The sequence below is a fragment of the Dinoponera quadriceps genome, unplaced genomic scaffold (genome assembly GCF_001313825.1).
Source record: "Dinoponera quadriceps isolate SergipeBrazil2010 unplaced genomic scaffold, ASM131382v1 scaffold367, whole genome shotgun sequence".
NCBI lineage: Eukaryota > Metazoa > Arthropoda > Insecta > Hymenoptera > Formicidae > Dinoponera > Dinoponera quadriceps.
In genome coordinates this window covers 117846-130355 of record NW_014554712.1, presented here as the reverse complement: position 1 = coordinate 130355, position 12510 = coordinate 117846, and the positions used below count along the sequence as shown (strand labels likewise).

At 44.6% G+C, this 12510-nt stretch overlaps 1 protein-coding gene across 5 annotated transcripts in view; it reads right to left on the bottom strand.

Annotated features, from left to right (window-relative positions):
* Nucleotides 1-115: 115 nt before the first annotated feature.
* Nucleotides 116-12510, bottom strand: part of LOC106741047 (lysosomal-trafficking regulator) — a 24891-nt gene continuing 12496 nt past the window's right edge. For 2 of the 5 annotated variants that reach the window (XM_014612615.1, XM_014612613.1), the window contains exons 10-38: nt 12160-12401; nt 11925-12094; nt 11318-11845; nt 11118-11222; nt 10676-10985; nt 10430-10584; nt 9822-10043; nt 9532-9728; nt 8756-9205; nt 8351-8671; nt 7789-7905; nt 7509-7709; nt 6611-6871; nt 6146-6533; nt 5631-6064; nt 4935-5167; nt 4512-4846; nt 4123-4346; nt 3595-4001; nt 3361-3427; nt 3126-3276; nt 2909-3049; nt 2608-2825; nt 2348-2534; nt 1762-1926; nt 1514-1650; nt 1102-1340; nt 735-1016; nt 470-671 (exon numbers count right to left, since the gene is read on the bottom strand). In XM_014612615.1, the coding sequence (XP_014468101.1) occupies nt 470-671; nt 735-1016; nt 1102-1340; nt 1514-1650; nt 1762-1926; nt 2348-2534; nt 2608-2825; nt 2909-3049; nt 3126-3276; nt 3361-3427; nt 3595-4001; nt 4123-4346; nt 4512-4846; nt 4935-5167; nt 5631-6064; nt 6146-6533; nt 6611-6871; nt 7509-7709; nt 7789-7905; nt 8351-8671; nt 8756-9205; nt 9532-9728; nt 9822-10043; nt 10430-10584; nt 10676-10985; nt 11118-11222; nt 11318-11845; nt 11925-12094; nt 12160-12401 (7089 nt within the window). Of the gene's footprint in view, nt 672-734; nt 1017-1101; nt 1341-1513; nt 1651-1761; nt 1927-2347; nt 2535-2607; nt 2826-2908; nt 3050-3125; nt 3277-3360; nt 3428-3594; nt 4002-4122; nt 4347-4511; nt 4847-4934; nt 5168-5630; nt 6065-6145; nt 6534-6610; nt 6872-7508; nt 7710-7788; nt 7906-8350; nt 8672-8755; nt 9206-9531; nt 9729-9821; nt 10044-10429; nt 10585-10675; nt 10986-11117; nt 11223-11317; nt 11846-11924; nt 12095-12159; nt 12402-12510 lie in introns of those variants that run through there. The other 3 variants (XM_014612614.1, XM_014612616.1, XM_014612617.1) reach the window with 3 other exon arrangements.

Here is a 12510-nt window from a genome sequence, read left to right as displayed (position 1 = left end):
TTTATATGGGTACAATACGCTCCAATATAAAAGTATATAAAAATATAACAACTCATGTGTATAAGAGATGATCTGGTATAATCATTGATCACTGGTATAATCATTATATCGGAAGTGTCAGTAAAATAATACTTCGGTATATTGTTCATTCTTTCTCACCATATGTCGTGTTCGTATGACCGAGAAGAAGACGGATTCGACGAATGGCAGCGTAATTTTAAATTAATTAATACATTGATCCATAAATAATAATAACACATTGCATGAGAAATTGCATATCCAATCAGGCGTTGTTAACGACTTTGAAAAGGCTTATTAACGTTATGATTACAAACGAAGTAACATCGAATATATACATTTGATATTTCAAAAGTGAATCTTACTCTCATATAGATATTCTTTTTCGTTACTGTGTGGCGCCATTGAGTGTCCATGTCACTTTGGAATGTTCGGATAACGACGATGCAGATCATAGTGACGTTAAATTAACGAATTTCGGGGTACCCGTGCTCAGGCGCTTCGATCCTTCCCATATGAGGATGGTGGAATCTTCCGTGGCCGCGTACAAATGGTGCTGATCCAAAGCCCACGCTACAGCGATTATCGCACCGCATCCCTTCACGCTGTTCGTAATTTCTCTGACTAATTGTAGATCCCAGCTACTCCACAACCTACATTCAAAGACATCGCTCAATGATCCATGGATTTGATAGAATAATTCGCGCGTCTCTCACCTAATTAACCCGTTATCCAAACCAGTCGCAATAACATTGACAGAAACACCTTCCGGAGCGTTGCTATAGCAAAGAGCCGTTATGCGTCTTCTGGACAGAACGGAGCCCACAGCTCTCGCATTCACGGTGTAAACTCTCAACTCAGACTGATTGAAGATCACACTGCTCTCCTCCGGTTCAAGAATTTCATAAATAACTGCTACGTCTCCGAGTGTCTCGCTGACACCCAGAAGATGTATAGGATAGCCTTGGTCGTAGACTATTGACCTCACGTACGTCAAGCTGTCACAAAGTTGAAACGTACAGATATTGTAAACAGATAATTGACAGCCTTGAATATCTTTCGCTCGTGTGTCCTCATATGTACCTGTTCAAGTCCCAAATAATCAGGACGCCACTGCCGTCACCGGAACAGGCGACACTGAACGCACGTGACAGGGAAATCACCGTCACGCAACTTCTGTGAGCCAGCAGTACCGACGCGGGCGTTAAGCTGAATTCAATTTTGCCCGTAGCTCCAATAGTGTATGTGTGCACTGTGATTCTGCCCGACAAATGTCCGACCCAGAGCTGCCCGCAATCAGGAGCAGAGCCCAGTGTCGTGATCTACAAACGGTTCGATTGCACCTTTTAATTTAACATTTCATTTCATATTGGACGAAATCACTTCAGCAACTAATTAAATTCCATTCGTCCCGAATTCCTCGTCTTTACTTCGCAGTTACTTAATTCTTAATAGCGTCTTACTTATCGTGAGAGATACATGTTGTAATACTCACAGGATCGAGGCCTGAAGATTTAATTAAAGGCCTTGGCGGTTGTTCTTTTTTACACTTTAATCTGGCGATTCCATCTGTTCCATTCCATGACGCTAACGCGGCGCCCAACACGGACGTGCAGCTTAACATACTACCACCTAACAATATAAGAGGCTTACATTCGTATCTTCCATCTGAACACTTCGAGTTGCGTAAATGGCGCGATAGTGCAACGACTGCGACGTAAATTAATAACGTAAATTAACGACCTTTTTCCTTGGTATAACCGAGGAGAAGGGTGGTGTAATTAGGCAGACCAAATACGTCACCGGTTGTCAGAGGTACCAGGGAAGCCAATGGAGATCTGTGCTTATGCTTCCAACATAATACAGGCTCATTGCCAGGGGCGCCTACATAATTTCCCCATTTTATACCTGCAATTACATCAGACCGTTGCAATATTTGTTGGTTTTGATGTGTAATTTGGCACTGTAGATATATTCATGATACTCGTCCGACAAACAATATAAACTCGGGGAAAAAATGATTGTACATGGTGTTTTACCATAAGAAGAATACTTAAATATCACCTTTGTTTTTAATGATATGAAACATGTGTTTTGAGCACAATTTGAATGGTTCGAAAGAGGAATACGCCGTGGCTGGAAAACTTTTGTATGATATTTTTTTCGATTGCTCTTAAGGTCTATAAGATATTTAGGTACTCTCCTTATGCTGGGATACTCTGTATATGAATTTTATCTTTCCATATATATATAATCGTATATTATTTTATATGATTATATCTAGTCATTTTTTCTCCCGGGACACACACTTCAAAAAAGTAATAATTACCACTAATTCCTTCGATGACCTGTGGTATCTGACTAGATTGCACTACATTATTGAGATTTTGCATCGACAACGGATGAGCAGCTCTGAATAGCTGCGCGGGCGTTTGACCATAAGTCCGCACCATGGTTTCCCAGGCTTGTCGTGCTACAGGGTCGACTATTTGCTCCACGTTGAAACCGTAATATGTCTGAATGCAAAGAACGAAGAATCATGAATAAAATTCTTACTTGCTGACTCCACGATCGAAGAGTGAAACATACAGCGGGATGGAAAACGTTTATAGCCTCTACCGCCGGTCTTCCTGTTTGTTTGAATCCGAACACGAGGTCAATCCAATACGGCAAAACCTCCCTCACGATATCCGCTTCCAACGCGGCTCTGTGTCCCAATACGAACAGACGCGCGTCACCGCCGCACCATTTCGGCAGTTCAACGTCCCCGACTTTGTTACCGTTCTGTCGTACACCGAAATTGAATCCTGCAACAGTCCAACTGTTGTTTTTCACGCGCGCAAGCAAACGTGCCTTTCCAGTTCGATTCATTATAGTCGTTCTCATTTACCCTCAAAATTCAGTAAAAATTCAGGTAAGTAAAAGAATTCCGGTATCAATTCCTTCACATCTGTCGTCGAGTCGCAACTAGTTAATCTCCACGTGGTGGCTAATGCATGGAACGTTCGGTCGGGAATATCAAAATTATTATCTGCAAACGGAAACGGATACTGTAGAAAATCACCTCCAAGAGGGGTATCGTTATAAAATACTCGTTCTTCAATTACCTTGATAACATAAAAACATGCTGGTGAATGGTGGAAGCCGTACCAAGAAATGTAACACGGTTCCGGAGTTACTATAATGAGAACCATAATGGTAAGGTTCCTGATTCAAGACAATTAGATTTAATCCTTCCGTTAAAGCTTGCTTCAAGTACTAAGTGAAAATGAAGTTATTAGTGACGCCGTGAGAAACAACAGGTAAACGATACACGACGTATAATTGCTTTGAATCGCTTACGTTGTAATTATCAATGTAGTGTTGCTCGTTCTTTTTATCTTGCACAGCCATAGGTCGTTTGAAGTTTCTGCAGAATGCATTCGCAATTAATTTGATATTAATCAGACTAATCTGATCGGTAATTTAATCAAATTCCAATCAATTCGATGAAATCAATCAGAGATCAAATATCAACCAAGAAATCAATTAGATTAATAAAAAGATATACGATTGCATTTCTTCTGTGTTATTTACCGGTAAATCTTCGGATTGTTCAAGTCGATTTTCTCGCTGACGTAGTCCGCCAGGACAAACGGGAATACGGGATACTGCATTAAGTCATTGTACGAACGGCCCGCTAATTTGTTCAGGCAAGTTATGTATTCCCAATTAGTAAGCGCACCGCTTCTCCACAGGGCTAGAGCCTCTCCCAAGTCATCGCCGGGAATTCGTCTGGGTAAGTTGCAAGCGGACAGCTCCGTCGCGAATTCGTCCCTTTCCTTGGCTGAGTTGAACGCTAGCAGATACGTTCTGCCGGTGATGAGAAAAATCTCAATGGCCGTCTCTTGCAATTGGTATCTTCTTCTGTGCAGTTCGCGAATGTCTTCCAGACGCCACGCGGTGCCCCCGGCCATAGCCAAGTCCAGATCGCCCAGTGCTGCCTGCAATATATTAACGATGTTAATTCTATTCTTATTATTATTATTATTCTATCGATTGGTTGATTACAAGTTGATTATAACATGTCAGAAAAGAAAGAGGGACAGCAGAACGGTTACTCACGTCTGCGTGTAACGGCACGTCGGGATTCTCGGGAACAAAGTACACACATGTCTCACCGATGAGAACCTCGCCGGCTAGCTCGGCTCTAGGAGTGACAACTTTGACCTGAGACATCTTGCGTATCCTCTCGCTCGTATGCAGCCGTTCAATTAGCGTCGAAGCATTGGTGTCTTGACGGCCACTTGTGAACAAATACGACAACGGTGACTCCGTATTGGAAAAGTCTGCGAAATATTAAATTTAAAATCAAAATCAATAAGATGGAGAATTTCCCCACATATTTCTCCACATTTTTTCGAGTGTGTGTATAAACGTCGAAAAGGACGATAAAAGGACAAAACTGATAATTACGTTTCATGGTAACGTTAATTTACATAGGATAGGCACACCTAATTTATCTTGATGTTTAGGCAGAAAGAATCTCTTTTCGATGTTTAAGTGACATCTCTGAAGTCTTATTCTGACTCTCGCAGGGCCTTCGGTCGGATCCAATTCCCAGCTTCTCGGGTAGTTCTCAGGAAAATGCCAGGGTGCCCGTTCGTGAGTCAACCGCTTGGCCAAGTCTCTCCATCTGGCTACCGCTTGAGCCTCTAGCGCCCGGGTGTGTTTCAATTGCTCCATCAATATCTTCCGCTCACGATTTTGCTCCTCTACGACCGCCCGTGTTATCGTCATAGCACTTTCGGTTAACTGTTTGGCCAACGCATCGAATCTCTTGCCGATTCTGCCGTAAAATCGCGTCGTTCGATTAACTTTTCGGGAGAATAGAAAACGATATACGTCGTTCCTTGGCGATCGGAAACATCGTCTACCTTAAAATTGCAGGATAATTATCGATACAGACGTCTCGGTCCAAAAGCAAGTCCCGACGCAGTAAAGCTAACTCGTCGTTCCACGCTTCGGGATTAGCCTGCTCTATTCCCTTAGCGAGGTCCCACACCCGTAGAGCTTCCCTTAGTTCGGCACACACTCTCGCGTCAGCACTGGGCATCTCGTCTCGTTTTTGCAACAGGTCCCAAAAGAATACGGTGAACTTTTGCTCCATCTAAATCAACAACATCACAGAAAGACAATGAGGACTGAGAACATGTTTTAAGCTTAAGATTGGGAAGTAACATGTCGTAATGCCGTTAACGATACTTTTTTTTTTTAGTAACTTTTTTTAGTGACTCGATAATGACGTTATTTCTTCTCGTTAATCATGGTAACGTGACCATTACATGGTAACATGATTTTTTTGGACAACGGTATATAACCGTTATCGTTATTTTGCACATATAGAATATATATATCGGAGATGAATGGTAGCGAATCGTAAAAATAAGATTTCCAAAGAACGATGAAAAAATAAAAATATCGGAAATTGTAATATAACTCGTTACCTTTTAAATAACGATAACGAGCTATTTAAAAAAAAAAGCGACCTTCCCAAAACCGCTCAAGGTATATGTACAGGCGCGTTGGGAAAAGGTAACATTAACCAGATTAACTAAGTTATGTAGATATACCTGTGGATGAACCTCCAAGATGCACGACAGAATTTCTCGAGCTCTCGGCTCCTCCATTAGAGATCGAACGGCGTAGACTCTCGTGTTGATGCTCTGATGAGGTTCCAGCAGCCACACCATGATTCTAGCGGTATACTTTCTCAAGGCCGGTCTGACGGACCACGTGCCGCTCCAGTGATTTTTCTTCTCCAGCGGGCTGCACAAGCCGTGCAGAAGGGTGGAGAACAGTCTTCTCGTTAGCTGCAGCTCATTGACGGATGGCGACGCGTCGGCCGCCGTTATAAACTCGACCGCACGTGTGACAATAATGCGAAAGCGATCGTTCAATTCTCCCTTGCCGGGTTCCCGTGTTGGTGCGGGCGTGCCTGTGTAGAGACTCGTGTAACTAGATGAACGAGACCCATGGTCGCTCTGATCGCTAGACGTCGTAAGAACTGCAAAACGAGTTTACCAATGTGAGCACTTGGACACCGAACGTCTGACACACTCACACACGCACGTTGCGTCGTAATTACCTGAAGTCAAATATGACGCCGAAGCCAAATAAGATGCGGTGCTACGCAGACGAAATCCTGAGTGGCTCGACATCTTTGTCGTAAGCGTGTCCAGCTCTCCGTCGAACAACGCGACTTGGGCATCCCTTATGGCCGTGCAGGCCGAGCTCGCGCGACATTGCAACTTCTCTATCAACTCCACGTAATCGAGTATCACATGCAGGTCCAGTATCGTTTGCATCTGATGGCTGCCCGGTAATTCCAGCAGTTTCGTCGCGATCGTCACGAACAGCACATGAATGTCTCGATGAAGAGACGTCGAGCCGCCTCTGTGCGCGGTCGCGATCAAAGCTTGCGCCAACGACTCGATCAGGCCTTGCTCCAACAGTACTTTCAGTGCGTTCATGTTCTGGAATGAAGGGGAACGAGTTAACGGTGTGTGTGTTACGTTAGACGCGCCGAGCACATCTCTCGTCGCTTCAATACCTTCGCTATCACGTCGGTTATGAATGATATTATCGGCCTGGCCACGTTTGGTTCAAAGGCCGCCGCCTTCGCAACCATTGCCATTAACGGTGGCATCGCCGCCAAGGTCGGACCCCGCAGAGCCAAGTTCTCTAAAGCGACGACCAACGGCTCGCTTCCGGGATACAAAGCTATCTGATTTCCTAGATGCATGAAATACTTTAGTTTGATAAATTTGTTAACTTCCTCGTCGCTAGCTCGTTGCAAGTAGGTTTGCACCACCTGTAAGACATCGCGGGATGAAACCGTCCGTTCTCATTTAACCAAGTAGAAAAGAATCGATTGAAATCCTACCATCCCCGATAGGCAAATTGTGGAAGCATCGCACATTAATGACGTCCTGAATTGGCGAACAATTTCGCGATGATTGCGCTAAGACGATCCATCGTTTCGCTGCTTTGCCGAACATATTATTTGTTTGCGTTTGTATATCTTTGTTTATTCATAATTTCAATTTTACTCATTTATATACTGTATATAATGATGATTAATTGCATTATTTTAGTTCACTCTTATTACCATCATTATTATTTTCCATTGCTATTTATTAATGATGTGTCGCTATATTATTATAAATTTCTTTAAACAATTTGTTCTTTCTTTTTTCGTAAAAATTATTTTTTTTTATTATTTAATAATTAAAGGGTATTCCCGGTTAATAAATGATAATGATGATGATGATTTAGAAATTAATTGCGCAAGTTATCAGTGAAATTTATAAAAAATCAATGTTTCTACATGTATTTTCTTAAGTATGTCTACATAATTGCAGCATCACAAATTTCATGCAAAAATGTCTTCATATAATTTCATAAATGTTTCCTATCGGGGATGTTTTACTCAGTCTTCAGTTATTTACCTTGATTAACGCTGTGCGGACTCTGGCGTCAGGATTATTAGCCAACACTAATAGTAATTCGGCTCTCAAGACATGCTTCAACACTGATCCAACTTGGCTGTCGGGTAATACTCTTACAGCGTCTCGCAATAACAACAGCAGACCTTCGCAGACTAAGCCTTGGCAGGCTCTTCGTTCATCCGTCCATGCCGATTGCCTTTCCTGTGTTGTGCAACGATACGCTCAAGTGAGCAACATTGCAGATTATGTTGTACGGAGATTGACACTGTTAACTACGTACATTGCTCTGAGGATTAGATCCGTCACTGGCAGCGATCCCGGAATCTTCCCCGGCGCTGACGTCCTTCGACAACGCGCTTCTACGTTCCTTCCTCTTAGGAGCCCGATTTTTCTGAATCTGCGAACGATCGAGTGGCATTCGCTCGAGTCTTGTGATTTGAGGAACTTGATACTTGAAGCTTTCGCAATATGGGGTAATACTTAAATTGGCTTCCGAATTAGTGTCGCGTCCTTCATGGATTTGTTTCCGACGTTCCGTGAACACTTCAGTTTACTTTTGCAGAGTGAAGAACGACCGGAAATTTCTCGGTTTCAATTTGAGGTCGTTTCTCACTCTGAAGAAGTGAACTGAAATGCTTACGAAACGTCGGGAACAAATTTATGAAGGATCGCAGCCGTTGTTGGCAGTTTTTGTCAAATTTCAAAAGTAAGGACATGAACAATACAAATACGCTTTCGGAATAGTTTCACTAAACGGCAAAAAAAAAAAAATATATATATATATAGCCAAAAGACGGGAACAAACGCTTGAAGAGAAACTTGACGCAAGCGGATGATCCTACCTGCACGTTCGTCAACGCCTTGTTCAGCTTGCTATTTTCCACGATGCCTATTGAGTCGTCGGAGGAAACGACGCTTACGTTATCACCCGTCTTCAGATTCGTCTTCTTTTCGCCTGCGAGCTGTGGCAGCATGAAGTAGATATTGTGTCGCGAGTGAGTGACGTATGTTTCCGAGGCTTGATGAACGACGACCAGGTAATCGGTGATGGCGACCAAATGAGCGAACTCCGGGGGTGCGCCCATCAAGGCACGCACCAATTCCACAACCGCGGTACCAGTAGACGGATCCAATATGGCACCCAGATCTTCGTACACATGCTCCTGCGAAGGACGAAGGATATATTGTAATAAAATAAGCACACATCGCGTATCGCATTCTCGCGTTATAGTAAGCGATTTACTCGCCTTGCACAAAGTAAGAATCGTGTCCACGATACCGACTCGATTCAATTGAGACGCGTTGAACTCGCGTTGCGAATGTTGGTCACGTAACAGCAAGAGCAACGCTTGCAGCAGCAAGTTCAACGTATCGTACTTCGCCCAGGTCCTCCACGCGGTGAGCGCGCCCTTGATCAACTCTGGATCGGTGATCACAGCCTCGCAGTTTTGCGAGATCGAGTGATTGCCGCTGCCGACGTCTTTGATGATGATCGAGCTGTCGCATGCCGCGTCCAATATCGCTTTCAAGATATGCCTACCAGCGTGACACCTCGGGGACTCTAACACTCGCAGTAACAGCGACGTGCCACTCTCCGATCGGTACTGATTGAAAAGTTCCGAGTCGCTGCGTACAAGATGCAGGACTATGGAGAGAGCCAGGGCTTGCTCCTCCTCGGTGGAGTTCAATTCGACCACCTACGCAGAAATTGGCAAACTTGATTTAGGGGAAACGTACACGAGTGGGCATCCAAATTGTTAAGTAGGATCGAAATATTCGGATTTGGAGCAAACACACTCCATATAACGCAGAAACTTGCAGTAACATTGTAATAATGTTAACGTTAGCTTTTCCGCTATGTGAGATGGAACGTTTTAATAATTTAAAAATGTATTTATTTATTATAGCACTGAGTTAACCGTTTCACCTCAATTTCACATTGTTAAATTTTTCTCTTTATCATTTTTATGTGTAACGTTTGCACGTTTGACTGTGTTTTAACTAAAGCTTGAAAAGAGCTTACCCTTGCAAAAAGATACAAGAACACCGGTACGCCGCCCACCAAGATCGCAGCGGGTACAAGTCCCCGGTATTGCTGACTTTCTAATCGGACAGATATAATCGGGGATATCGACAAAGGCGGTTGCTGCGATACCCGGTGCTCTGGGGCTGAGACCACTCGGAAACCAGGTTGACCCGGAAACATGCTTCTCACAACGGCTACGAAAATATATTACGATATACACAATCAATCAATCTGACGTCAGTAACACCCAGTAACGTGTCGATACAACGACGTGTATCCACACTTACCGGCAGGATTGGCGACGGCCAGAGGGTACAAGTGGACGATATTGGGATTCTGAGCCTCGTAACTGAGAAGCAGATTATCTTGTAACTCGCCCAGATGCGAGTTCGTCGCGTCCATGACGGCGTCCCAATCGATGTTCGTTTCTGACACCATCGTCTCGACGGCGTATCTCAAGTAGGTGCCGCCGTAAGACTTTCGTCGAGTCGTATCGAATTTACCTCCTTCTGAATAGCGTATAAAAGTAAAAAGTTAAAGTCTTCTAGTTTTATAGAAATATTATATCATATATATACAATGATAATATATAATCACGTATATAAATGATAATATTCATATCATTATCATACGCTCATATAGCGCACTTTATTCAAGAGACGTCCTGTGGATGTCCTTAGGACATCCCTTGGAGTTCTATGCTGTATGGGATGTTACATCGTTATAGAAAATGATCTATCAATACTCTGTGTTAAGCCGAGCCTATAATAGATGTAGTAAGCCATAAAAAATTGACTAATCACAATCGAATTATAGAAGAATAATCGATTGTTATTGGTCAATTTCTTACCCTTAAGGCTTACTGCACTTATTACAAACTCAGTCTCATACTGACCAAACTTCACTTCGCGAACGCCATTCAGTGCGCCAGACGCGATAAGGAGGGCAAAGTCAGGTTTCACTGTATTCAAAATGCAGTCAGCCAAGTTAGTGTAATTAGGTCCGAGACTTGTTAAATACAGTGCACGTTCTTTCGTGAATACGGGACACCTGCGAACGAAATTCAAATTAGACGCATGCGTGGCTTTTACTCCTCCAAGTAAATCGTACGGTTTCGATTTTGAATAGCAAAACTATGTACCTAAAGACCATTAAATTTCCGAGGTACCATGCGCCAATACTGCTCGACCCAATTTGACCTAACAAAATACACGTAGTACCAGGCTTTCTCACCAGTAAACCGTCAAACGGCAATTGAGCATTGATCTCTCGCCAACCGTCCACCCAAAGTGTCACTTCGACCACAGCACTGCGCTTATTCAACACGGTGTCTTTGAAATTTAGAGTCAAGTGATGCCAACGTCCCGAAGGGAGCATGCCGTTTATCGAAGTTTCAGAAATCGTTCGATTCATCTTGTCGTCCGGTCGAGTGAGACGTAAGATTAATTTATCTAGAAACAATCGAATTTATATCATGGCGAATTTCCCCAAGCAATAATCCCCAGAAATGCTGAGCATGAGTATGCGAACATGATGCGCATAGATATACCGAATATACCGAAATACGTCTATCTTACTGTTACCTGATTTGAGATCGAGCCAGGTTTCCAGGACCAACGATTCGAAGCCGATGGACATCAAGTGTATTATCGACGTTGGCGTGGGCGGCGACACGGAGCCAGCTATAACTGACGATGTCAGGGTAACGATTAGGCATCGTTCGATGACGTGATGATGATTAACAATCGCAACTCGGAACACACTTAACGAATTTTCTACTGACCTTCTCGATTCCAATTGTCCGAAAGAACACCCCAGTCGGACAGGCTGTCGCTGTCCGAGTCGAGCAACGGTGAAGTGCCGTAGGCGGTTGTTCTGCCGCCGGTGGGCAGGCCTCTTTCCACCCTGAGCCACATCGAGACGGAGCAACCGTGCAGCCACACTGGCCAGGCGAGTTCCGGGCCGACGGGCAGGCACGTCGCGTGCACAGACCAAGGACTGCAAATGCCGGACGCGAGATGCTTCTTCCTGAAATTGTTCACGAGATTCTCCGCCTTCTCCAGATTCTTGTGCTCCTCCGTTTGGACCTTCGGCGATGTGTTGCCGTTCTTCGCGCTGCACCGCACGGGGAACGACAGAATGAAGTTCGGCTGTGGTCGCGCCGCCATTACCAAGTGATACAACGGCTCCAGCAACGGCAAGAGCGGCGGCCTCGACACTTTGAAGAAAGACAGATACGAGACCAGTTCCGCCGGCGAAATGGATTGCGTGGCCAACAGCGTGAACACTTCCAATGCCGCGTGCTGCAGATCTGCAAAGAGCATTTGCTGCGTGCTAATGCGTTTCATAAGCAGATCCCTCCCACGTGAGTGTGCGCTGCGCTGGTATACCTCGATATCGCGGATCGTTGTTGGTGAATATGTTCCTAAAGCCGTTCAATATCTTCGTGATGGTGCCGGAGGCCGCGAGTGCGGCGCAACTTGAGGCGCTTTCTCGACAGGTGACAGCAACCCGTCGCAACCCGCCGGTTATCACGGACGCTCTCTCGAGATCCAAACCCCTGCAAGGAAGGCTTCATGAAGTAAGACGACGTTGGTGTTGGCCGGAAGAACCTTGAGAACTTACTGCTCGCTGAAGTGAATCAATAGATCGATCGCCAAGGAACACAGAGCGGGGTGCGCATTAGCGTGACCTCTTGGCTCCACCACGGACCCGAGGGGGCTGCTTTTCTTGGAGACGCTGCTGTTGGGATTTCTCCCGGGCACCTCGATGTCCGCCTCGTACCCGTCGTCAGCAGTGACGTACTCGCCGGTACTGCTGTCTTCCGCACCGTAATCTGGCAGACTCTCCAACGACATAATCGGTAGCTGCGACGGATAAAATAATCATTAGTATAAATATGTACGCCGTTCACGAGTTTCTTCTCTGCATTCTTGCATTTTTAACCCTCTAACGGTAAGGCGGGGACGGGGGGGG